Raw genomic sequence first — 26,600 nt, forward strand, 5'->3', positions numbered from 1 at the left:
TTTCCGATTGGCAGATGGCGGAGCGTTTAAAAATAAACCGCCACGAGTGGCTGCTCGAGTTAAAAGGTTCTATGGCGTGTTTGTTTTTTTGACGGCGCGGTGAGTTTGAGGGAGGCGAGCGACGCTGCGAGAAAAGCGCATTTAGGACTTTAAGTGTGTGACCAACAAGTAAGGGAGAGGGACGGGTTTTTTGTTTCGCTCTTATACTGAATCTAACCCTTTTCATAAGAATCCGAATGGTCTGTATAAGCATAGAGGGCTGGCATCTAAATATATATATTATATAGAGACTGTTACAGTCATGCTCTGCCTGCGAATTTCCCCCCGGTTGCTCTCCTGATGGAGCAACCGGGAAAAAATTCGCAGGCAGAGCATGACTGTAACAGTCTCCTCCACTGATTACATAGCCATCATAACCAAGAGCCACTAACAGGTTGCTTTGTTTCCTAGATTTTTCCTAATATTTTAAAATTTGGCTGTGCTCATTGCCATGCCTTATGCAAAGACTTTGTATAAAATTATTTTTGCCTGTTTGGAATCGCCTATTTATCTTCGTTGGATAATTGCAGGTTAATTTAAAAGTAAAGGTTCCCCTCGCACATGTGTGCTAGTTGTTCCCGACTCTAGGGGGCAGTGCTCAGCCAGCGCTGTCCAAAGACGTCTCCGTGGTCATGTGGCCGGCATGACTAGACACCGAAGGTGCACGGAACGCTGTTACCTTCCCACCAAAGTGGTCCCTGTTTTTCTACTTGCATTTTTTACGTGCTTTCGAATTGCTAGATTGGTAAAAGCTGGGAAGTAATGGGAGCTCACTCCGTTATGCGGCGCTAGGGATTCGAACCTCTGAACTGCCAGCCTTTCTGATCGACAAACAGGTCAATTTACCTGTGGTTAAATTGGCAAAAGGGTCTTCAAGGTAACAATTATACTGGCTGGTTGGAAGTAAGAAAAATATGCTTTAACCTTGGTATATTGTTGCTGTGTGGGCTTATCCAACACGTTGCCATTAGCTCTTGGGGTACAGACAACTAAAAAATATGTTTGTTTAGTTTGCTATGTAAATGTAATTACTGTGTTGTGTTGGAATTGGGCTGAAGTCAGTGCTGAAATTCAATCAAGCAAGTAGGTGAAGCTTTGCAAAAAAATTTAAAAAAAGAAACTTGGATTGTTTTAATTATCATTTTTTAGTTCAGTTTCAATTTTTAATCTTTATTAGAGACTAATATGAGATGAGTAATAGACATGCTGGGAAGGATTTTTCTACTTTAGTAGGCTGCTCTGTTTTGCTAGGGTGCAGTTCTTCCTTGTCCAAGACATTATTTTGGCCTTTCATTCAATATAGTAGACAATTATTTAATTGACAAAAACTATTTGGTAAGCTTTATGCCATCATTTGACTCTCATTCCAAGTTCGTATTGATTCAGAGCTATTTGATCATTGTCTGATTTTTAAGCTACCCATTCATTTGGAAGTTGCCTATTCACAGAACTAGGCGGCTTACAGTGATAAAATGAGCAGCAACAATACTAAATTAAATTAATTGATTTAAAAAATCCCATAATTGCTATTGGTCTAATTATGATTTTTTAAAATAAAACAGCATGTTTTTTACTCTCTTTCTATTAACGGATAAGGTATAATCTTAATCTGGGGATACACACTAGCTGCCATCAAGAAATCCATCTGGGGCCCTGGTATCTTGGAAATAAGTGCCTGCAGTGCTCTCTTTTAGGATGTATTGGGAATATGTTCCCGAAGGTGGCGAAGACCTAATATATAGAAGGCCTTATAAGTAATAACCAGCAGTCTGAATTGGACCCAGAAGCCAATACAGTTCTCACAACATAGCTGTTCCTTTCCTAAGCACTATTCAGCAGTAGGTAGATTCTGTGCTAGCTGTAGCTTTTAGGTTATTTTCAGGATAACCACGTGGAGAAAATGATGTAGTCAAAATATGAGATGTCAAGGGCATAAGTCAATGTCTTCAGTGTCATCTAGTCCAGGAAAGGTCAAAACTGACAAGTATGTTGAAGCTGACCAAAGGCTCATCTGACTGCAACCTTTACTTTCTGTTCTGATGAGAACTGTGAGTCTAGGAGGCTCCCCTCCCCTGACTGCTCATCTCTATGGCTACACAGAGAGCTCAGTTGACAAACAACAGAAGTAACTTAAAACATATTCTTCAGGCACATTAAGTAAAAGCCAAGGTAGGTGGAAGTCTATGAAGAAGTAATGATGAGAGATCAGGCTCCCTTTCAGCCCCCACCAAGAGCTCCCTTTCAGCCCCCACAATGCACTATTGTAGGCTAATTCTGCTGACTGCCAGCAGTTCCTTTTCATTGGCTCAAGGTTGACTCAACCTTCTATCCTTCCGAGGTTAGTAAAATGAGGATCCAGATTATTGGGGACAATATGCTAACTCTCTAAATAGCTTAGAGAGGGCTGTAAAGCACTGTGAAGTGGTATATAAGTCTAAGTGCTATTACTATTTTATGACTATCTTCTCTCAGAAGGAAATGGACCCCTAGCTGCCGTTTATTAGGTCATTGGAGGAAAGAGAGAACTCCAGCTTCAATAAGACAAAGGGTAAGAGAGAACTTTGATAATTTAAAGAACTAAAAGAGTCAGACGATTGCATCCTACAATAGTAAAGAAACTAGTAGGAACAATTGCTAAACTGCTCTCTAGAATTCTTGAAGGTGAGGCCAGAGGAGAGCAAATATTATCGTCTTCAAAAAGAGGATGAAGGAACACATGGGAGACTTCAGAATTTTCAGTTTGAAGTCTACATTGGAAAAAAATTAGATTACAAAGCAGCATGTTTGTGTGCATTTCAATAACGTGCAATTACAGATAGTCCTTGTTTAATCACCATTTGCAGTTATTCCAGTAATGAAAGAGTAACTGTATGATCTTCATAGCTCTGTAAAGCAAAAGGAAGCTGAAGTAAAATCTTATGGTTGTGCCACACTTAAAAAAATTAAATTATAATTAAGATGGACAGGTTCAAGTGATGACTTCTGGATGGCTGGAGAGAGACTACTGCTTCCTTTAAGGCCTGCGGTATCATTTTCTTTCTCAAGGAGATGTTTACCTTCCATGCTGAGTTAATGCCGTCTCTGGCCATGTTTACAAGACAAGAAGGACATCTATTTTCTCCATAAGTGAGTGACCTCTTTCCATAGAGGTTGCTGTCCACATCTTCAGATGTTACAAGTTTGAGAGTATCTTGGTGATCTCACAAAATTTGAACTTTTGCATTTCCTTCCATTGCTGCTATCTTCCTTATAGAAGCCATTGTAAATTCTTAATATTTGCAAGTTGTCCTGTATGATTTATTTATTTTTATTATTTAGGATAATGACTTCTCTTCAGCAACGCGTTTGGAATATGATTAAATGTTTCCGGAGAAATTGGCGCTTATTTTCAGATTCAGAAAGGACTACAGTATGTGGGGCAGATTGTATGCTGATGGCTTTGCATTTATCTGTTGCGGAAATTAATAAGAAGGTAAATATATATATTGATTTCAGGGACTTTTTAAAATAGGTCAATGAGTCCATAAATCACCCAAAGAAGTTTGAAGGGTATCTTAATAATATTTTGTTCATTATTCTGATATTTTGGAATAGAAAAATATTTTACTTCTGAAAAACTACTAAAGGATTCATCAAAATCTTGTTATTTTCTTTGATTAGCTGCCTCATAAAAAGTTAATTTAATATCTTAGCTTGTGCATCACTTAGGCTTCAAACAAACCCTAGTTCCTGAATTTGCTATAATAAGTTATTTGTTTAAATAAGAGGATGTGAATATGCATGTTCAAACCTCACAAATGTCTGAATGAAGAACATGTTCTCAATAAGGGTGGAGATAGCATCCATGCATGGGTTGACACTGTCCGTTCTCTGATTGGACTGAGTCTGATTACTAATTAATTAACCACTAACCCGCCTCCATGAGTGGTACGTACCACCCAGTTTTCCGACTCAGTCCACACTGGGACAGTCGTGTTATCCTTCGTATCTTTTACCTGATTTGATCACTATTCTCATAATTTCAGCTATATTGACTCATAGCACTGAGATTGCTATGAGTATTTCCCTGCTCCTAACGCTGGGTCTTCCGACCCTAGAGCCAAGGGGCTGCTGCCCATAGGCCACACGCCTCTCCCCTGCGCACCTCAGAGAGCTCTCAACTCACCTGAGCTTTTAAATGCCACGCCGGAGCGGCAGAGAAAGGCAAACAGCGCGGACTATCGGCCCTTTGATCTGTTGAGTCCTTGACAGCCGCGCAGGCAGGGAGAGAGCCTGGGACGCCGCACAGCAGCTGGGCGGCGCGCAAATTAACAGATCAACCCCAGAGGTTTACACGAAGCCGCATTCGCATTTAAAGCAGCAGTGCGATGAAGGCAGGCATCACGGAGATCGCAGGGAGGCTTGGCAATCCGTGAATTGCAGGGATGAGCATGCAGCTTTCTCAAAGGCCTAGCGCTGCGCCGAGGGGCCTGGGCCCAACCAGAAAAAGGCGCAAACACCATTTTGGAAGGGGGCAGAGCCCAGGGTACTAATGGATGACCGCAGACGCCATTTTGGGCCATTTTGCCTCACCCTGGTGACTTGGTCGACAGCAGCATGCCTGAGTCCTCCTCTAGCTCTGGCAGGGAGGTAGCGGAGACAGAGCCTGGACTCCTGACTATGGCAGGGACTCCTCTCCCCCCCCCCCCACTGGGCCAGCCTCATCACAGGCTAAACCCTCCCACAAAAGCTCATCTTCTGATAGCAAAAGCTCAAAGGCCAAAAAGACATCTAAGAGCTCTTCCAAAAGTAAGCACTTGGATTCATCGGGTTCCTCCCAACACCGATCTGGCAAGGAGACGCAGGCACTGCCACAGCCAAGCCCATTGCCCCCACTGCAACTTGATTTGGCTCAGGGCCCATTTAGCCCGATGTTACCAATTAACACATCGGGGCTTTGGGGAATCACTAGATCTCATTGCCAAAGCAGGAACATGGAGGCTACCTTCACCCCGACTGCTGTTGGGCTCTGTCCAGGGGAGCCCCCCTTATCCCTCCTGTATGCCCCTACTGCCATGCATACCATGCCTCCTAATTGTCAGGACATTATAGCGGAAGCTATAAAACAGGGGATTGCAGCTGGCTTAAAGGAAAAGGCTTCGGGTTCACAAACTGCAATCCCTCGGGGTACAACCTGAGCAGGGGGGCTCCCAGTGCTTACAGATCCTTCTCAGCCATCTGAACCTGGCCACTGCCCCTCCCCTGCCTCGGAAGAGGGTGAGATCAGGGATGTCGATCTGTCGGACGAGGAGGGGCCTGTTACCGATAAACCTTCCTACACGGGCCTATTTCCGTCTAACTTATTCACACCTTTGCTTTGCAAAGCTGGGAACTCAAGCAGCGAAGGAACCCCCATTTCATCCCCAGTCAACCAGTGTTTGATTTACTGAACACAAGATGGAGACCGACACCATTCCGGCTCTGCAACTGTTTGTCGACACTATTCAGCATCAGTGGTCCACACCTACGTCAGGACCAGCTCCATCGACCAATGACAAACGTTTCTATAATGTTGCTGACGACCTCAACAAGGTGTGTTATGGCCAACGATTGACACACCCATCGCAGCCCTATACAGCAACACCACAATGCCAGGGGCGCAGGAGGACATCCTCAAACCAGAGGATAGACGGACTGACCAGGTCATCCAGCGGGGCCACCAGGCGGCTGCCTGGGCGGTGTGGGCCTCACAGCGGCGTCCTTCTCCTGCTCCAGCCTTACCTGGCTACAACAGTTACAGGGACGGATCCCGGTTGGGGATTCAAGGGCCCATCAAGACTTGAATAAAATTATAGCTGCTGTACAGTTCACCGCGGATGCCACTTTGAGCGCCACCCGGTTCGCCTCCAGGGCAATGGCATCATCGGTGGCATCACACAGGCTTTTGTGACTGCAACAGTGGCAGACGGAGGTCAAACATAAATGGCGCTTGGCTTCTGAGCCATACACAGCAGACGTGCTCTTTGGTGATTCACTCACTCCCCTGTTGATTGAGGGTAAGGATAAGTGTAAAATCCTCCCCTCCAATCCCAAGAAGGGGTTTGCACGCCTGGCCCCTTACCCTAGAAGGCAACCCTTTTGTAATCAAGAGTATAGGGGTCTCAACCGGCAGTAGGAGTGCTCTCCCTTATGGTATCGCCCACAGGGGGATTTCTTTTAGCGGTCTCGACAACAACAGTATTGGCAGCAGAGGGGTAACCAATCTAAGCACCCCTTTCGGGGAGGCGGTAACCGACACTACCACAGACCTTAATCCTTCTCAGGAACAGTTCCCCATTGGAGGCAGGTTGCGTTTTTTCACTGACCAATCGGAAACCACAACTACTGTTTCCTGGGTTAGGACCACAGTCAGGTTCGGTCTGCCTTGGAGTTTGTTTCCACGCTCCCAAAGTTCTTTCTTTGTTGCCCAATTTCTAACAACCCCCAGAGGAGGTCCCTTATTCAGTCCGCTATACAGCATTTGCTCAAGATTAGGGCTATACAGGAGGTGCCGGCCGTTCAAGCCGGCTGTGGTTTCTATTCTGTTCTATTTGTGATACCTAAGGCCTCGAGAGTGGAGGGCCATCCTTGATTTGAAATGATGCATTCCTTGATCACTATCCTGGAAGGTATTTGCGAAAGCGATTTTCTAACCTCAATTGACCTCACGGAGGCATACCTACACGTGCCTATCCAGAGGGAATATTGCCAGTTCTTGCGTTTCTGTTACATGTCACATCACTACCAGTACATTGCCCTTTGGCCTTTCTTCCGCACCCCGGGTTCTCACTAAGGTCTTGACAGTCTTGGCCCATCTACATTCGATCTCTATCAGGGTACAACTCTATCTTGATGATATATTGATTCAATCAAGTTCCAGGGACAGGGCTGTGGCAGACCTTCACCTCACATTAGGTGCCTTGAGGGAGCATGGGTTCTCCATCAATGAAACCAAAAGCCATTTTACACCCACTACTCGTATTTTACATTTGGGTGCTTGGATAGATACAGAAGCAGGTCAGGTTTTCCTTTCTGAGGACTGACTCAACAGCTTAGGCATATTGTGACAGAGGTGTTACACAGTCACAGGGTGTCCCTGGCCTCTCCAAATTGGGGAAAATGGTTTCTACTATTTCCATAGTGCTCTGGGCTAGGTTACACACAAGAGAGTTGCAATGGTTCCTTCTCCCCTACCAGAAGTCCGATTGCAGTGTCTCCTTAACCAAGGTAACATTACACGGAGAGGTTCGCCAATCTCTCCGCTGGTGGATGTCACCGGCCATAGAGAAGGGATGCCATTTTAGGGCAGTCAATAGGGTGACAGTTATCACAGATGCCAATCTGAATGGCTGGGGGTCCCATATGGATACGAAAATGGCATAGGGCCAATGGTCAAGAGAGGAGGCTGAGAAAAGCATTAACTGGTTGGAACTACAGGCCATAAGATTAGCCCTATTGAGTTTTCAGGAGTCCGTCTCCGGACAACATGTACTTGTTCTTACTGATAATATAGCAGCCAAAGCCCACATTAACAGACAGAGGGTACTATATCAGGTGATCTCATGACAGAAGCGAATGTCTTGTTTTCCTGGGCGGAGGAGAATCTCTGGTCCATCTCCGCAGAGCATATCTCGGGCATCACTAACATCACTGCTGATTGGCTTAGTAGAACTAGGGTTGACCAAGTCGAATGGCGTCTACACCCTTGCCTTTTTCAGGAAGTAACCCAGCGTTTCGGGCTCCCGATCGTCGACATATTTGCCACTGCGGACAACGCCCAGCTGAAGAGGTTTTTCACATGATTCAACACACCAGGAGCGGAAGCAGTAGATGCCCTTCGCTGCCCCTGGCCCAGGGGTTTGCTTTATGTGTTCCCCCCGATTCCTCTTCTCCCTAGGGTCATCCCCAGGATCATTGGTGTGGGAGCGGAGGTCATCCTTCTGGCACCTCACTGGCCACGCCACCCTTGGTTCGCCAACCTGCAGTCGATGTCAGTGGAGAGATATTGGAGGATCCCACCAGACAAGCCTCCAGGAGACTGTCTACGGTCCTCATTTATAATGCCATCTGGAAAAATTTTTCCTGTTGGTGCATGGCCAAGCGTGTCTCACCAGTTCAGTTTACCATTCCTCAGGTTCTGGAATTTCTACAGGACGGTTTGGTGAAGGGGTTTTCTCCCAACACTCTTAGGAGACAGGTAAATGCCCTTAGCGTACTTACCTGGGGTGGGGGGGGTCAGTCGTTAGCACATCATCTCAACGTCAGTTTTTTTTTGAAGGGGACGGTTAATCTAAAGCCCCCAGTGGTGCATAGATACCTGACCTGCGATCTGGCTAAGATCATAGAGGCCCTGATTGATCCGCCGTTTGAGCCACTTTGGGAAGTGGCCTTACAATTGCTTACCTGAAAGGTAGCTTTCCTGGTGGCCATGACATCAGTGAGACATATATCTGAACTGCATGCCTTGTCTGTGCGAGAGGACCTCTGCAGGTTCCATGAGGATAGGGTGGTCCTCAGACTGGACGCTTCCTTTATACCAAAGGTGGGGTCTTGGTTTCCCCGCACGTAGGAAGTGGTGTTGCCAAATTTTTGCCCCTCTCCCAGTCATCATTTGGAACATCGTTGGCACAAGTTAGATGTGCGTCGGGCGCTAAGAGTTTACATTGATCGCACGGCAGGTCACAGACATTCAGAGGCCCTTTTTGATCCATTCCAGTCATCTTCCCTGGGGCAAGGGGTCTCAATAGCGACCATTGGACGGTAGGTCAGGCGTTGCATTGCAGCAACGTATGACTCGCGCCGGGAACTCAGACCGGCAGGGGTGGCGGCCCACTCTACGAGGAGTGCTGCCACGACGACGGCATGGGCGACACAGGCTTCTCTGGAGGAGATTTGTAGAGCGGTTACGTGGGCTTCCCCGTCTCCTTTCGTTCACAATTACAAACTTGACAAGTTTGCTTCATTTGATGCTGCCTTTGGAAGGAGAGTGCTGCAGGCTGTTCGGTCGGTTATGTCAGTTTTGGAACAGTCTATTGCCCACCCTTATATGGCTTGGGTATGTCCCATGCATGGATGCTATCTCCACCCTTATTGAGAAAGGGTGTTGGTATCTTACCTGATACGTCTCTTCTAATAAGGTGCAGATCACATCCAGATCGACCCTTCTTTTGACTGTTCTTTGTCTTTGCGGGACTGTTTTCTTTGTTCTAATTACAGATGTTTGTATTGACTTTTTGATGATGGTCTTTTTCTTCGAATCACTAAACTTGAATTTTGTTGGGATAACACAAGGAGTCTGTCTTTTTTTCTCTTTGCCGGAAAACTGGGTGGTACCACTCATGGAGGCGGGTTATATAGTGGTTAATTAATTAGTAATCAGACTCAGTCCAATCAGAGCACGAACAATGTCAACCCATGCATGGATGCTATCTCCACCTTATTGGAAGAGGCAATGCCTCTTCTAATCAGGTAAGATACCAATGCTCTTTTTCTGTTACATAGAGAGACGGTGTTATATGGTAGTTAAGATGTACAGTATGTCTGGGAGACCCAAAGTCAGTAGGGGAAACTCACTAGGTTTTAGGTTGGTGGTTAACTTTCAAGTAGGAATGGTTTAGTGGTTGCATTCCAATTATAAAATTCCCAAGGGAAACACAATTAACCTCCAGGTTTTAGATAGAAATATGACTGCCACAGCATTGGGGGCAAGCAGTGCACAAGAATTAGAATACATTTTAAATTGCTGCCAGTAACTTGCTTGGTTTTTTAAAAAATTTATTGAATGGTTTAATCATTATATGGTGATCTGCGCTGTAAAAGGAAAAGGGATATATTAAACAATTGTTATTAACACTGGAATCATTTTTTCTTTAATCTCTCTTCAACTGCATGCAGTTGAAAGATGAAATATCTCATCAAATGTTTCCAAGAAAATTTACTTTTTCTGGTGAGATCAACCACAGAAATTTTATGCTCAAAGGAATTTATGCTCTAAAACTGTAAGCAGAGGGAAAAAAGGGGGAATGTAGGAAGTAAATAATTTTTAGCTTTATCTGTAATTCCAAAATGCAACTTAAATATCTTTGTTTATGCCTCTTTTCCCAACGTAATGTATATAAAATAAATATATGTTTTAAGCTGAAAAGCTAGATTTGTTAATATGACCACACAGTTTGTAAAACTATAAATATTACTTTTACCTCACAAAATATGATATGACTATGATAGGAGTTAACCACGTGCAGTTATAGAAATGTTCAGCTATCTTTGGCTTATTTTATCTGTTAAGGAATAACAAACACTGTGAGTTATGGATATCTAACATTTTAGCTTGCCTGGGGTTCATTGAGTGAAGAGGAATTGTCTTGGGTCCCATATAAAATATATAATATAGGTAAAGTATCTAAATCATATAATAACATTGAAAGGTTTTATGATATTGTGAAGCCATATTACTAGCTGTTGAGGGCCGCTCTCTACATGGGGCTTCCCTTGAAATGCACTCGGAGACTGCAGTTGGTCCAGAATGCGGCCGCGCGGGTGATTATGGGGAGTACTAAGTACTCCCATGTGACACCTCTCCTGCGCGAGCTGCACTGGCTTCCTGTGGTCTATCGAGTGCGTTTCAAGGTCTTGATTACGATCTTTAAAGCGCTCCATGGCTCAGGACCTAGTTACCTGCGGGATCGTATTCTGCCCCATACATCCCTACGACCCATCTGCTCGCACAGAGAGGGACTTCTTCAGGTGCTGTCCACCAGACAGTGCCATGGGGCGGTGCCTAGGAGCAGAGCCTTCTCTGTGGCGGGCCCAGCCCTGTGGAATGACCTCCCCCCGGATATTAGGACCACTACTGACCTCCGCTCCTTCTGTGTCAAGCTCAAGACCCACCTTTTCCAAATAGCTGGCCTGGCTCAACCATAACTTCGTAACGCTCCTGATGGGTTTTTTAATTTAGTAATTTTATTTAAGGGGATTTTAAATTGTATTTTTAATTGTCTTTCACTTATAAGTCAACTCTCCTCCATGCACATATGTATATGTCTCTGTTCTTTTTGTATATACGTTTGTCTTATGTGTATTTTTATCCGTTTTGATTGTACGCCACCCCGAGTCCTTCGGGAGAGGGTTGCGGCTAATCAAATAAAAAAAACAAAAACATAGAGATCACAGATTGTGGGCTGGACATGTCTGCTCTAAGTGATGCACAAAATAAATATGAAATATTCAGTAAAAGTCCCAAATAAAAAATTCAAATGAAGAAAATTACCTGGTAACTTACTTAAAAAAGAATTTAAAAAAATGTATGATTTATAGAACTGCCCATCTCACAGCAGTGTAAAAAAATTAAAACCACCATAACAATATAAATGCATGAAGTCTTGGTTAAAAAGTAATCCCCAGGAAAAAAAACCTACATCATAAAAAGGCACCACATAACTGTTGGCCCAAATGCCTGAGGGAAAATCTAGGTCTTGTTAGCCTTTTACAACTGTAAAAAGGCACTTGTATTGAAAATGTCATGAAAGATAACACTAAAGAAGAATACTTATATAGAAAATATATTCAGATTCTGCAAATGTTAAAAGGACTGGGAAGAAAAGCTGTAAAAGAAGCATTTAACCTTTTTTCCATAGTTACATCTTTAAAAGGCATTCATTAGCGTCATGCACACACAAAAATACTTTTATGGAAAAACTCATTTTTAAACTTTGATACAAAAATATGATTTCTACAGAATAATGTTAGAACTGCAAAGCTTTAAGAATTGTAGATTTTTCTTCATTTTACCCTTGTGAAATACAATATTCTTGTTGTCTATCACAGACTTAAGCTGTTGAACTTTATGAACTTCCTTTATGAATTAGCCAGCTGGCATTTGGTCCTAGCAAAACATTTTCTGAGTTCTACCACAAACTCTTACAGTCCTTTCTATGAATAATATGCTGTCATGGTGGGCACCTGATCATGAAAACTGATATTTGGACAGCATTTTTATTTGGATTTAAATTGTTTTTATAATACCAGTATAAACAAAGTTAAGCCCTGAAAATTCCTCATCTTGTGAGAAAAGATTTTGACTGAATTAAATTGGAACTTAGCTAGCTGTTGCATTTCGAAGAACTGGTTTCAGAAACATTAGTGAAAAAATATATTCCACTATCTTTAAGCTGCAATCTTATACCATATGGAACAAATCACTTTAATATCCAAAAACTTATAATAAATCAGACTAACTTACATTTAGGAAAAATACAACTTTAGAGCAAAGCTTGAAACAATTTGAATGTTTTGTTGGACAAAAATTCCTCCAAGTGCTGTTGGGCTAAAGCAGCAAACAGAGAAACATATTTATTGTTTGATAATACAGTATAAGCACCCAGTAACTTTCAAAACACTATAGTATTACTGTTCCTAGTAAATGTAATTGTCATTCAATTAGTACACTGTAAATGTAATTCAACAACCAGTATAATGTAAAAACATTTGGTCCTTTCATATGTTCATCTGTCACATTTTCTTTCTATCTTGTCCCTCAGGAAAATTCTCCCTGCTTTACCCTTCTCACAAAACCATGGCTTAGTTGCCTGAAAATTCAATTATAACCCTTAGTTGCTTGATGGAAAACCACAACTTTTATTTCACGGGAAGATGGGCAAAGCCCAGGCTACCCACTTACCAAAGCAACAGGAATAACAAATGGCAACCTTTATCTTCTCTGCTATTTTCCTGCCTTGTTTTCTATTTCCTGCATATTTTATTCACAGAGAGTGCATGTGACAGTTTGCATTGGTTAAATGTATCCAATCAAATAGATGCAATATGCAGTAGATGCAGGAATCATGCTGAATTATAAATATCACAAGAATTAAAACAAAAGATAGAAAAAAATTATACATGTGAAGGTGCACCTGGGTGGCTTAATTCAGTGTCATTGCTAGCTGATCAACGAAGAACGCTTTTATAAATGTCATAAAATGATAAAAATGTAATCAGTTACAGTTGATTTTTCCTGATACAATAGCTCTCATTTCAGCTCAGTTAAGTTTGTAAAACATGTTTAAATCTTGACTGATGTTGCTGTAAGCATCAGTACACAGTTATTCTGAATAATTCTTTCTTCTTTTTTTATAGCTTTGTGGTGAGTTTAAAGCATCTCTTAGTGAAGTGATACTATCTTGGAATTACTTTGTTCCTGACAAGTTAGGCATATTACCTGAAAATGCAAACGCTCCTGAAAATTATACAGACATCAGAAATACCTATGCTAGCTTTTTAAAGCACTGCAATATGATGGATCTTGTAGATATATATATAAAATGTGAGACACTAGGACTGCAAATTGAACCTATACCCTCTGTAAGTATGTGCCATTATTGATTTGAAAGTACAGATATCAAATAAAAATTGTTTCTAATATAAATCAGGGAAATTTTATAGCTTTCAATAATGAAATATTGAAAATATTTCTTTATTGAAAGAAATAAACCATGAACAAAGCAGTAATGTCTAACTTATTAGGTGTGGGTTAATAGGAATTTTTGTAAAGTGCAGTAGCATCTTTTGTGATTTTATTTAAAAGATACTTCGGTAAATTATCTGCACAATGGTCTTGAAATTGCAAGACCACATATTATGTGATTTAAAATTAACAGATCATTCTCTGCGTTTTTGTAGAATTACTAATGCTGATGCCTTATCTAAACAAAAGATTTATTTATCAATGCTTATTTATTATTTAATATATGTTTGAACATCCAAAGAGTAATATATAAATGTTAGAATCTTTCTTCATAAATTCTGTTATTTTATCTTGATGTAGGATATTCTAGTCCAGCAATGGCGAGCCTTTTTTGGCTCGCGTGCCACAAGGGGGGGAGCGCAGGGGGGTCGTGTGCAGGTGTGCTACACCCATAATGCAATGTGCGACCCCCCCAGTGTGCATGCGTGCACAACGCGCGATCCCCCCATTTTTACATGCTTTTTTTGCCCTCCCCAGACTCCAGAGGCTTTATAGGAGCCTGGGGAGGGTGAAAAGAGCCTCCCCCGCCCCCCCGGAGGCCCTCCGAAGGCTTCAGGGACCGTCCGGAGGCGGTCACTTCTGATTTGCTCGGAGGGTTGTTTTAAGCGTTCCGAAGGCTTCAGGGAAGCCTCCGGACGGTCCCTGAAGCCTCTGGAGGGCCTCGGGGGGGGCAGGGGGGGCTCTTTTCGCCCTCCCCAGGTTCCTATAAAGCCTCTGGAGCCTGGGGAGGGCAAAAAATGGCTTTTAAAAAGGTGAACTCAGCGCCTCGCGTGCCCTGACAAATGGCTCTGCGTGCCACCTGTGGCACGTGTGCCACAGGTTTGCCATCACTGTTCTAGTCTCATCCATATTGGGTTCTTTGGTTCTGCTATGTGGATCTCAAGAACCTTCCCAAAGCACATTTCATTCTCATTTTTTATATAAATGGACAACACTTTTAAAAAAATCACCTATCATTGTTTTAAAAATGTGAAAGTGAAGTTTTCTAACTTGCTTCTCTTTAAAAATGACTATCAAGCTAACTATAATTCTGAAATCTCTTCTTTGCCAAAGGTACAATTGTTAGAATTTATTGCTGGAACAGCAGATTTAACAACCAAGAACAATTCTACTAATTCTGCACTCTCCACACCAACGAGAAAAATAAACCACGATAAGGAAGAGGTAAGACTTGTGTCTTCTATTTTAGCTCCTAAGTACTATAACATTTCTTATGAAGATAATTGTATTATACTGGTGTCAAGCCTGTAGTTATGTTCTTTTTAGGATCTTTGGCCTGCCACACTTTCTTATAATTTTCTATGCTGTTTCAATAGTGTAGTAGTTGGGAGGGGGGAATAGAAAGGAGTAGGATTGTAGAATGGATTGTTGACATTCTTTTGTAGAAGCCAAGGTCATCTTTTGTCTTCGCATCTCGACACCTGGCCGGAAGAAGATGGGTGTACATGCCAGCGTGGAAGATGATGATTGGAACATGTGATGGATTTGTGGGTGTGGGGAGAGATCATGAACTTTCAACTGGGTGAACTTACAGGATGTAATTCAGAGTTGAAATTTCCATAGCCGTGCTAACATGCCTGCGGAATAAATTGCACTTTTAAGGATGTTTTGCCTTGGACAATGATTTATTTCTGCATGGTATTTAGAACCCTAACATTATTTCAACTCTGGATTACATCCTGTAAGTTCACCCAGTTGAAAGTTCATGATCTCTCCCCACACCCACAAATCCATCACATGTTCCAATCATCATCTTCCACGCTGGCATGTACACCCATCTTCTTCCGGCCAGGTGTCGAGATGCGAAGACAAAAGATGACCTTGGCTTCTACAAAAGAATGTCAACAATCCATTCCACAATCCTACTCCTTTCTATTCCCCCCTCCCAACTACTACACTATTGAAACAGCATAGAAAATTATAAGAAAGTGTGGCAGGCCAAAGATCCTAAAAAGAACATAACTACAGGCCTGACAACTGGTCTGTGACCATAATAAATATTTCATTTGCTAATTATTATGCTAGCTGTTTTTCCTATTTTAATGGTTAGTGTAAAAGCCCTATTCTTTTGACTTGTTGAACTCCCAAGTCTTGTTTGGGGTTTTGTTTTACACTCTGCATTACATGGTTTTTAAAAGTCTGTTCAAAAATAAAATTGAGTATTTTCAGAACATCTATTGGCATTTGAATCAGTAACAATTTAGCAATGAAATAGTATCCACTATCTATTGATCCACACAAATGTTCTAAATGCCAGATTGGTAAAGGTAAAAAAATTATACGAATAATATAAAGTTGTGGTCAGTGCATGCTTGTTTATGCTAATTCTTACCTAAAAACCTGGCTGTGTAGCCTTGTGGGGGGAGGAGGAGACACGGGGCACACACAACTATGGGGCTGGCTGTCCCCATGAGACCCACCCTGCTCTATTATCAATTTCTAATCCCCCATCCTGGAATTCTTCTGTAAAACATTTATAATGTTTTATAATTTTAAAGTTTTGATCTTAATCTTAAATTATTCTGATTTAATTTTACTGAATATATTGTGCTCTGTCCAGAGAGCCTCTCCAAGGAAGACGGGTAGTTAACAAATACGAAATATGAACAAATATATAAATACATTTTTTTCAAAACAGTGTCAGTAATTTGAAAAATATATGGATCACATTTTACTTTATTAAGAAAGTTTCCTAATACATTGCTACATGATATTTTTTTTGAAGCAATCTAGAAGAAAAATGATAGGATTGTGTTTTAATTACAGCTGCCATTGATGGTGAAGAAAATTTTGTTTGCATATTTAACCTTACTGGTTAATTCCAAAAACGATTTGGCTTTTGCTCACATTTTAAACATTCCTGACAGAGGACTTGGAAGAGAGGCTTTTACTGACCTAAAGCATGCTGCCCAGAAGAAACAAATGTCTATATTTCCGGTATGTATGAGATATTGCTTTGCTTTGCTTTGCTTTGGGATGACATTGAAGAGATGTAACAAAATAGTCTTAGATAGCTGATTCCTCTACACAAAAGTTAACATGGGATTCTTTTTCTACATTAAGCAAATGTATATAAGTATTATTTTAGGCAGATATAAAGATTAGTTTAGTAAATAATTGATGGCATTATTCATATTATCTCTATCAATATTTACGTTGCCAACAAAATATTATTGATAGTATGAAAAAAATATTATATTACTGTATAGTGATTGAAATAAAAAACATATAACAAAAATTAATTAGCAAAATTATGTAATTATATATAATAACTATAATTTAGTTATTATGTAGTTAATTCAGTCTTTGAGCTTCTAATTAAATCCAAACCATTTAAATACCTTATTGTGTCATCTTATTTTTGGAACATTTTGTTTTGTTTTGTTAAAAAAGATACATTTATACTGTGCAAGTGTTCTGTCCCTTCAAATCCATGCTGTCTTTAGTTCCTGTCTTTAGCTTGGCAAGAATTTTGGAAATGGTTGGCCATTGCCTGCTTCCTGGGAGAAAGAGTGAATGGCCCAGCTGGTTTGGTCCTAAGGCAGAGCTACAAATCATTCATTCTCCCACTTCTAGGCTGATGCCTTTGGCCATTACACCAGGAGTGTCCAAACTTGGCAACTTTAAGACTTGTGGACTTCAACTCCCAGAATTCCCCACAAGTCTTAAAGTTGCCAAGTTTGGACACCCCTGCACTACACCAAACAGCTCTCTCAATTTTCTTTAAAGTGACATGAAATTACTATGTTTGCTGCACTCAAGGATAAATAAACCAAAGCTATAAATGAGACATGTTTTAAAGATATAATTCAACATTGCATTGAGATACCGAATTATAACATTTCTCATATAATGTTACGCATTTGGCCAAGTATATATTAGAGGTAAATTGGAGTATTGACATAAAGCATTGTTTCTCAAGAACTTTAAAGCAACCATTAGAAATCAACTGATTTAAAATAGTAATTCCTTTCCCAGCCCAGGCATTCCAAAAGAAATCTTTCTTGATATTTTTTTAAATTTAATTGTACCCCAGCTTCAATTTCTCATGTGATTTTGGGATCAAAATATAACTATCAGTTAATAACCAAATATGCTTGCAAGTTTTCAGTATGAGTTGAAATGCCATGCTTTCCCCCCATTATTTTAAAATAATATAAGGTTACAGTCTAAAATAACATAATTAGTGGTTATTTTTGAGTTGTATATGATTGTGCTGTTTGGCTGTAATACAGAGCATCATCTATTCAAGCTACATTTTGTAGAATATTTTATTTTCCAATAGTAATTTCTATTGTACAGTAGGCCCCTTTTGAAATCTGGGGATTTCTGAACAATTTTATACAATGTCTATGGGCACTGCTATTGAAAGAAAAAAATTGGGTATGTGCGCTGGGATACACTAGAACTCTCTGGATTGTTTTAATTGTAAGAGAAACAAGGCTAAAAAGTACTCATTCCCAGAGCCGGATATTCAACAGTCTTGTGGGTAGTCCCAACTGGAGACTTATACATGCTGAGATTTGCCATGTGAAAGGAAATGTCTTCCATATGCACTGTTTTTTCCCAGCAGGTTACAGGGAGAAAAATGGGTCAGAAAATGCTGGTGTTCATATCAGCCTGGCCTACTGCTTTTAATATAATCTTAGAAACATTGATCTTTGCTCATTGTCAGAGTCACACGAAAATCCAGAAGCAAAACTATAACATCGTACTAACTATAACATCTAAGAACCTAAAAGCAAAAGAGGGCATAAATTTGATACATGATGATTACATACAGAAAATAGAAAACATTATTTCAATTTCCAATACACAATTAATGCATTTTTATTAAGTAAAAGTTCTTATGCCTTTTGGGAAAGAATTTCTTTTTTAAAAAACTATCCTTTTCTATTATCATTTTACATACTGTAACGAAATTATGTGCTTCTTGTTAGATGGCAACTTCATTTATACGTGTCATAGAACTTGGAGGAAAAGGATATGCTCCTTTACCAACTGATCCTTTAAGAACTCATGTGAAGGGGCTTTCTCAGTTTATTCACTTTATTGATAAATTAGAAGAAATTATTGGTGAAGATATGGATACAAGGTAATTCTTTTCTCCTACATAGACTTACCTATTATTTTTTAGACAAACTTAAAATGTATCTTTATTACTGTAAAGCCTTTGAAAAACCAAGCAATCTGATTCTTAATTACAGTTATCAAACTGGGTAAATCTCACAGTATGATGTCCTTTTTAATGCAATTGAAATAATTCACGTGGAAAACAGGACTTTAATTATTGCTTGTCACTTCTATCAAGCTTTCATTGTTTCAGTCTCTTTCAACTATTTTTGCTTTTCTTTACTATAATTTTTTATTGTTCTTATTAAAATTGTGTAAGCAGAGAGTACAGTAGCTATTATTGCAACAGCTACAAACTTAATGTTATCCCTACCTGTAGTTATTGATTCAACATATAGTAGTCTGTCATCGGATTATTTTATAGTTAATATTTCATTAAGGGATTTTATATTATATAGTTTTATATAATTTTATAGTTTGGAATATTTGGAATGTTGAAAAATAATGACGGATAAAGCACAGTTGAGACAATAAAAGTGGTGATGTGGCAGTAGAAAACCAATTAAGTGAAGGTTAGTTCTGAAAAAAATTGCTGAACAAGAATTAATTCCTTGAGGGAAAAGCTTAGTAGAGTAAGAGGTAATATTGTTAGTAGAAATAAGATAGGTAAAATAGATGAGCTTGTGCAGGAAGTAAGAACAGATACATGGGAGATAAAGAAAAGGAGCTTTTGGGATTCAACAGATGGTTAAAAGTGATGCTTCTAATATTATAGATAAAAGAGCCAATGTAAGAAAAAAGGTGGTAATAACTGGAAAAACTCCTGTTACTGTAACTGACTCTTGTTAGCATCAGTAGGATCTAGTGAGGTGCAATTACTTCAGAATATAAATTAAAATTGCATGCTGATGATATAATACTCAAAATTACTCAGTCCAGAGGGTCTTTAACATTGTTGGGAAGGTATACAGCATATGGCAAAATGGTTCACCATTAGGTTGTGGAATTAATAAAGAATAAAAACCATGCATTGGTATGGAATTTGACAGGATGAAAAGCATTGTTCCTATCAAACAACAGATTTTAACTTCCCATCTGAAAAGATAAAAACATTTTGGATTTTAAAAAAATATTTAAGATTAATTATTTAATCTTGGAAAAATATATCCAGATATTTCTAGATGGGAAAAGTTAAATGTATCATGGTTAAGAATAATCACAGCTGTCAAAATGAATTTCTCACCAACAACTAAACTTCTCTTTTTCAAACGATTCCTCTATTTATTGAAGATAAGCTATTACTTGGCACAGACAAGTAATAAATTACTCTTCCAGTCTTCAAGAGGTTGTTCATATGTATCTGGATCGACAAATTAGAAGTTATTATGCAAGACTAAGTAAACTACCGAATGCCTGAGATATACAGGAAAATAATAAAATGTGGGCTTTTCCCCTCCTGCGGTGTTCTAAATGTTTGCTTTTATGAAGACAAAGCCTCTAATAAATTTGCTCAGTGGAAAAATAGTTTGTAGGAATTTCAAGATTTTATTAAGAATAGGACAAAGATAGCTCTCAAGATGCTTAGTATTCTGCCACATTTAATTGGTTTCAGTGCCTTCAAATAAGCAGTATGCCAGTAAAAAGAACAGCTATTGAGAAGTCTGTCCAATTTTACAGTCTAATAACATGTATTATTGACTCAAGCTAAGCATTATAAGAGAGCCGTGGTGGTACAGTGGTTAGAGTGCAGTACTGCAGGCTACTTCTGCTAACTGCTCAGCCTTCTATCCTTCTGAGGTCGGTAAAATGAGGATGCAGCTTGTTGGGGACAAGATGCTGACTGTAAACCACTTAGAGAGGGCTGTAAAGCATTGTGAAGTGGTATATAAGTCTAAATGCTATTGCTATTGCTATCATATCTATATCTATGTCTGTCTGTCTGGAAGAACACTATAAAATTTACTTTGAACATAATAATCAGAAATAGTATAAGATGCTTGACTGTTGATGAATCATTCTGATTTTGATTGCTAAAATGAGTATTTTCTTTAAAAAATACTAGAAATGTAACAAGCAGGGAAAATCCTCTTTCATATATTATGACAATAAAATAAAACCTTGAAATATTGGAAAACGATTCACTCTAGAATGGAACACATTTTGAAAACTGCAACCAGAGATACCTTTATTAAATGTTACCAATTTAGACACCCTTTCAAAATGTATTGCACTGGCACTGCCTGCAAGGCCTCTATATGCTTTTTATTGGAAAAATACCTTTGATACCATCTTTTGAAGAATGGTTAATTAAACTATGGGATTATATCTAAAATATATAAAATCTAAGATATCTAAAATAAGTATGTGAAATCAAATTTGGGTCAGTCACTGGGACCAGATATTTTCTCTTCCAAGCTTTTGAACTCATGAAGAAGAACAAGAATGCAAGGGAGCGGTCAGACAAGGAGACCTGAACTCATTGGTAGCCTCACATTGCAATGAACCAAAGACACACATTTAATTTTGCAGCAACTAAGATCATTGGCCATGTAGACACAAAGATAGCCAGGGAAATGATTGAAGCCTGGGAAATGGGCCCCTTGTCAGTTAACAGGAGTGCTGAATTTCCACCAGCATATCAAATATTTAGGAGCTGAGGATTTGGCAACACAAGGAAATGACAGCCAACCACCAGCAGTCAACACACCAATCAGCCAATAGGAAGATACCACACAAACAACAACCTCACTGAACAGCCCAAAGCACATATTCGAGTAGAGAAATACCCTGAAGATACACTCCAAAACGCTAGGAAGAGTAAATCTTTGGTCCCAGTGATAGACCCAAATTCAATTTTACATCATACTGAAACACGTATATTTGCCTTTATACTTATAAAATATTTTTTAAAAAGTAAATTTGTCACAATCTAATTCAAATTATAATTTCACACATGGAATTGTTTGGCATCTAAAATTTGATTTCTAAAGCTTGTGTTTTACATTGTGTAATTTATAGTATTGCAACAGTGTATTACAGTATTTACTACTTACAGTTTTTCTTAGTTTGAACAAATATCTGTTTTTTAATTTAAAGTTCGAAAGAGCTACGTGGGTTTAGAATGAAAATGGATTAAATGTCTCGTAATGTTATCATTTGAGCAACATTTGAGTAGTCGTATGTATAGCCCTCTTGAATTATAGAAAGGACAAAACGAGGTAAGAGGAATAGTAAGGCTACTTCTTCCCCATTCAGCAATTGTAATCATAGTAGTGTAGTACAGAAGCAACTGTTTCCCTTGCTATCCACTTAGTGAGTGATTACCTACTTGGCAGAAAAAAACTTGGGCGGCTCTTCAAGTCAGAAGCCTACAAATAGGCAAGCCTGCAGTTTATAGGATTGTAGTTTACTAGGTTTTTTTTAAAATATTCATTTTTGAACCATCCTGTAAGATTGTACATATTTCCAGATGGGAAAACTTTTTGCCAGGAACTTTTGGCACAGGTAGAACTTGAATCCAGGTAAAAATTGTGTCTACTGCATTATCCTTTAATTTCTTTCAAGGAAATAAAGCGATGATAGATTGTAATTCTAAAAACATTCTTTTCATGGACGCACAGTTTCTTTGTGGAGGCTTGGGGTCATGTAGGAGTCACACAGAAGATACCTGAAATGTGAATCAGAAGGACAAGAGGAACAGGGAGAGATGGTTCAAGCAAAACGTAGGCCAAAAAAACCACAGTATAGCCCTTATTTACTTTTTTCTATTGCTTAAAAACAGCCTTTCACAGCTTTTCTGCTCTTTCCATTATTTCTCAAAGTTTTGCAGCGGGAGAGGGATTGGTACCCACAAAAAGTGGCTGGAAAGAAGGATACATGTTCAAAGCCCTGGATTTTTCTCTTACTTGTCTCAAATAAAAATCTAACAGTACCACATTATATGCTTTTAATTGCAATACAACTACCATATTGCAAGAAGAAATATTCAAATTGAAATATGAATGAAGTATTTTGGGATTTGTTTGTATTGTCTTTGGACAGCTTCCCTGTATGAGATGTCCTTAGTAGTCATAAGACCATATGGCCACCTTGAGTTGTACAAATAAAGGGATATAAATCTATAACATAATATTTAAAAGGCAATTACTGAATTTATTAAGGATCTATGAAATTTTCCTGGGGAAAACGTTCATGCTAATGAAAATATATGAAAAATTAGTACTTTTCACTCAACCACATAAATAAAATGTGTATGCCAGAGGCAAGTAAACATTTGTATCCTTTGAAGATTGGATTATTTTGGTGATTCCCTGTGTCTTCTACAAGGCCATTATATAATTTCTCAGGAATCCCTGTTAACTTTTGACTACAACAAATATCCAATTGTCAATTTTAACTCAATGAAGACAAAAGAATATTGTACAGACTTGGTACAAACAAGGGCAAAAAACTAAAAATGACTCCAAACATTAAACTGTTTTGTTTGTTTAGGGAATTTTGTCACCCCTCTATTAAATAATGTATTCCTAGTATAAGGTTTAAAACAACTGATCTCTGAAAGTTGTCTTATGATGAGGGTGAAGGGGCTTTAGGTTGTTTGCATCCAGCAATTGAAAAACTGATCTGACTTTCAAGGGAGCTGCTTTCCCAGGAAGGAATAAGTCTTTTTTTTTTAAAACTTCCTTCCCTCCTTTCTTTTCCCTCTGTTTTGAATTGAGTGATGAAATGCCACACTTGGTTATTTCCTGCTTTGATGGATAATAACTACACGGGTTGGAACTCTGAACAACTGCATTGAATTGCTCCTATATATCATTCCCATCCAAGGTTGGCCCAGAAACATAAATATCATTTTGGAGCATTCTCCTCTGATACTTGCATTTTAACTTAAAATGGCATAGATGAGAGGAAGAGTTGAAAAAAAATCCCAAATGTTAACTCCTTGGAATCTTCTTTTTTTCAGATTAAATCATTCATGTAATGTACAGGCAGCACATTTAATACACTGGGTAAAGTATTTCAACACTTAATAAAAGCAGTCTCCAGCCACGGTATGATGCACACTTACTTGGGAGCAAATCCTGTTGAGCTTGGTAGGATTTAACAATCATAGGTAGTTCTGTATTAGAAGGATTGCCTGTTAATAGCATACCTTAATGCAAAATGAAGTAAGACATGGCATAATGTCCTAAACTAATCCCTCACATAGTAGATCAGCACTTTATTTTGGCTTCTTCATATAAAAAGTGAATGAAGTTTTCCTTTCTTTGGTCCAGCTAGAGTTATGTATATCTGATGGAGAATGGGGACTTTTTTCTTGGAAATGAAGACTGTGGGAAGAAAGATTAAATAAGAATTGAGACATTAGCTGCTCACAGCAGGCATATTCGTTCAAGGCAAGGATGTCAAATCTTGGCTTTACTGGATTATGTGGTGCAAAAACATAGTTAATCATTCAAACATACTCAGTAAAAGACTTCTACTTTGAATATTAGGGCTCCTCGTCCTTTTTGGGCTTAGTTGTGATAGTTTATAATCTGGAGAACACACACAATAGTAGGTGACCTTGCAAAATGACAGTTGGTTGCTTTCCCATATACAAAACAACAGCCCTAAAGAACACAATGACTTAACAAAGGACAGATGAACCAGCATGTTGTCTAGATCTATTTCTGCATGATGCTTCCTATCATCCCAGATGTCAATTCCTTTTGAGAATGTTAGCTCCCTATTTTTAAAATATGAATATTTTTTAAAAATAAAGTCAGATGGATCAAGAAGCTGGCAGATGCCAAGAGTGATGTCCATATGCTTACTGATGTTGCTGGTACTGTGTGTACACAAAAGATAGGTTTTTTTAAAAAAAAATCTAATATTTTTATAACTATCTTATTTTTTGGAATATAAGAATTGGAAGGCAATTTGGAGAGCCAACCTCTTTTCCAATATAAGTATAAGTATAATCTTTATTGCCATTGTACTTAAATACAACGAAATTGGTTTATATAGGGATCCAGTACTGCAGCATCTCCATGACAGCCTCCGTTAAATCACCTCAAAATACTCTCTTGAAATCTCTTTCCAATTCCTCTGCTCTGTGAGGGAGTTGGTAATAAATTTTTTCTGGAAAGGAAATCCCATTTTCATCATCAATTTGTTGAACTCAAGACTTTATTCTTTATTCCTTAGGACTTCATAGTCATACTTATAAAACTGTATAAAATCTATGGAGAGACCAAGTACACTACCTTATCCTCTTTACACAATAAACAGTGAAATGAGAATGAAGTCATAGAGGTCTTGGAACAGTAGGTACAGATTTGGTACAGTTCAAGAAAGTCTGAAAAGCAGGCCTGTAACAAAGTCTCCCTTGAAACAGGCAACATAAAGATACTTCCACGTAGTCTGAGAAAAATCTGTACATAGTTGTCTCCAAAGAACTACCATAGGATTGAGAAAATGGGGCAATTTTATATCTTATGTTCAAATTTTTTTCACCATATAAAAAGGCACAAATGGGATAAAATACTAACACTTGGAGGGCTTCTCCCTTTATACTTTACTTGAATCAGACTTAGACTAATGGAAGGAAGTCTTCCAGAATGTGGAAATTAGCTTTCAGAATACATATCTGATTTCTAATATGCTGGCCAAAAGCCTGTCACTTTTAACAAATGGGAGAGGAGAGTTGGCTCCCCCCCCCCATTTAGTATATGTACTATCTAATTTCAAAGAGATATATTGAAAGGAGATGAAATCTCTTCGCTTTTAATTACTCCAACTTAAAGTCAAATATGCTATTTATGTAACTTCAACTTCTGTTTTCTGATAGTATGCACTAGAATGTTGGAAACTTATATATCTCTAGGAGGGTGCATTTTATGTTATGAAAGTATTAGTTAGAAAACTTCATCTTTCCAGGTGCTTGAAATTCTGTCTAAAATGCTGTTTATCAGTCTTTATGAAAACACTATACATAAGTTAATATGCCCCTAAGTAGATGGGAAACAAATAGGTATGTAACAAGGCAGAGGATTTCAAAATCTTAGTGGTTAAGCAGGATTTGGATAATGTGAGCTAATCTATGATAATGTAATTAAAAGCTCTAACAGGCTATTTTCCTTGCTACTTAAACAATGCGTTAACAAGGTATGAGTCTATTGTCCTTACCTCTTCCTTCTGTAATCTCCCAACTCATAATACCAAATTATTTCATTAAAAGGCAACTTCAAGATGCTGTGCAACTTAGATCAAAGCTGTTTGCTGAGCAATTTTGATTAACTGTGAATAATTTCTGTTTTCAAATTACTAAATATCTTAAGATAGTGCCAAAATGAATATGGAAATGACCTCTAGGTCTGTTTTTCAGTCATGCAGGGGGCCGAATCCTATCAACAATCAAGATGCAGTTGATAAAAGGCCGAAACTGCAGGGATCCTTTCTGTCAAGCAGCAGAGGAAGTTGTACAAGATTTGGATTTGAGGATTAAAAATATTATCAGTTTTCAGCATGAGACTGTGGCAGCCAGCGCTACTGGAATCAGTCCAGCCCGAGTAAGGGGCCTCCTTTTGTTCTTCTAAACTGCTTGATATAACAGAGATATTTTTTTAAATGCCCTGATTATTTCTTGTACATTAGTTGAAGAAAATAGTTCCTTTGAACCACTTTGAAAATGGTAATGTTTTTTAAAAACGTTCTTATTTTAAATGGGCAAATATTTTCTGCAAGAAGAAAAAGCTTTCTCCTCTAATGTAGTGCTGATAATTAGTTTAATCTTTGGGAAGTTCTTCGTTTGTTCTCCACCCTCCCTTCCAAGTATATTTTGGCAGTGATTATTTTTATTTTGACTTCCCTATCTTGTGTTAAGTGATTTATCTGCTGATTTCTTCCTGACAGGATTGGCTAACTTTTCCTAGGAAAAATGTTTTGCCTCGCTTGAATCTTGTGT

At 38.9% G+C, this 26,600-nt stretch overlaps 1 protein-coding gene across 2 annotated transcripts in view; it reads left to right on the forward strand.

The window, feature by feature from the left end:
- The first annotated feature begins 18 nt into the window (after positions 1 to 18).
- The window catches only part of PARPBP (PARP1 binding protein), a 35,134-nt gene continuing 8,552 nt past the window's right edge, over positions 19 to 26,600 (forward strand). Inside the window, exons 1-8 of one of the 2 annotated variants that reach the window (XM_081956846.1) lie at positions 53 to 168; positions 2,512 to 2,587; positions 3,358 to 3,511; positions 13,192 to 13,416; positions 14,633 to 14,743; positions 16,346 to 16,516; positions 18,520 to 18,674; positions 26,022 to 26,205. In XM_081956846.1, the coding sequence (XP_081812972.1) occupies positions 3,362 to 3,511; positions 13,192 to 13,416; positions 14,633 to 14,743; positions 16,346 to 16,516; positions 18,520 to 18,674; positions 26,022 to 26,205 (996 nt within the window). In that variant the 5' untranslated portion in view covers positions 53 to 168; positions 2,512 to 2,587; positions 3,358 to 3,361. Of the gene's footprint in view, positions 169 to 2,511; positions 2,588 to 3,357; positions 3,512 to 13,191; positions 13,417 to 14,632; positions 14,744 to 16,345; positions 16,517 to 18,519; positions 18,675 to 26,021; positions 26,206 to 26,600 lie in introns of both variants that reach the window. The other variant, XM_081956845.1, reaches the window with a different exon arrangement.

Source organism: Natrix helvetica (assembly GCF_964273705.1).
Source record: "Natrix helvetica genome assembly, chromosome: 6".
Lineage (NCBI taxonomy): Eukaryota > Metazoa > Chordata > Lepidosauria > Squamata > Natricidae > Natrix > Natrix helvetica.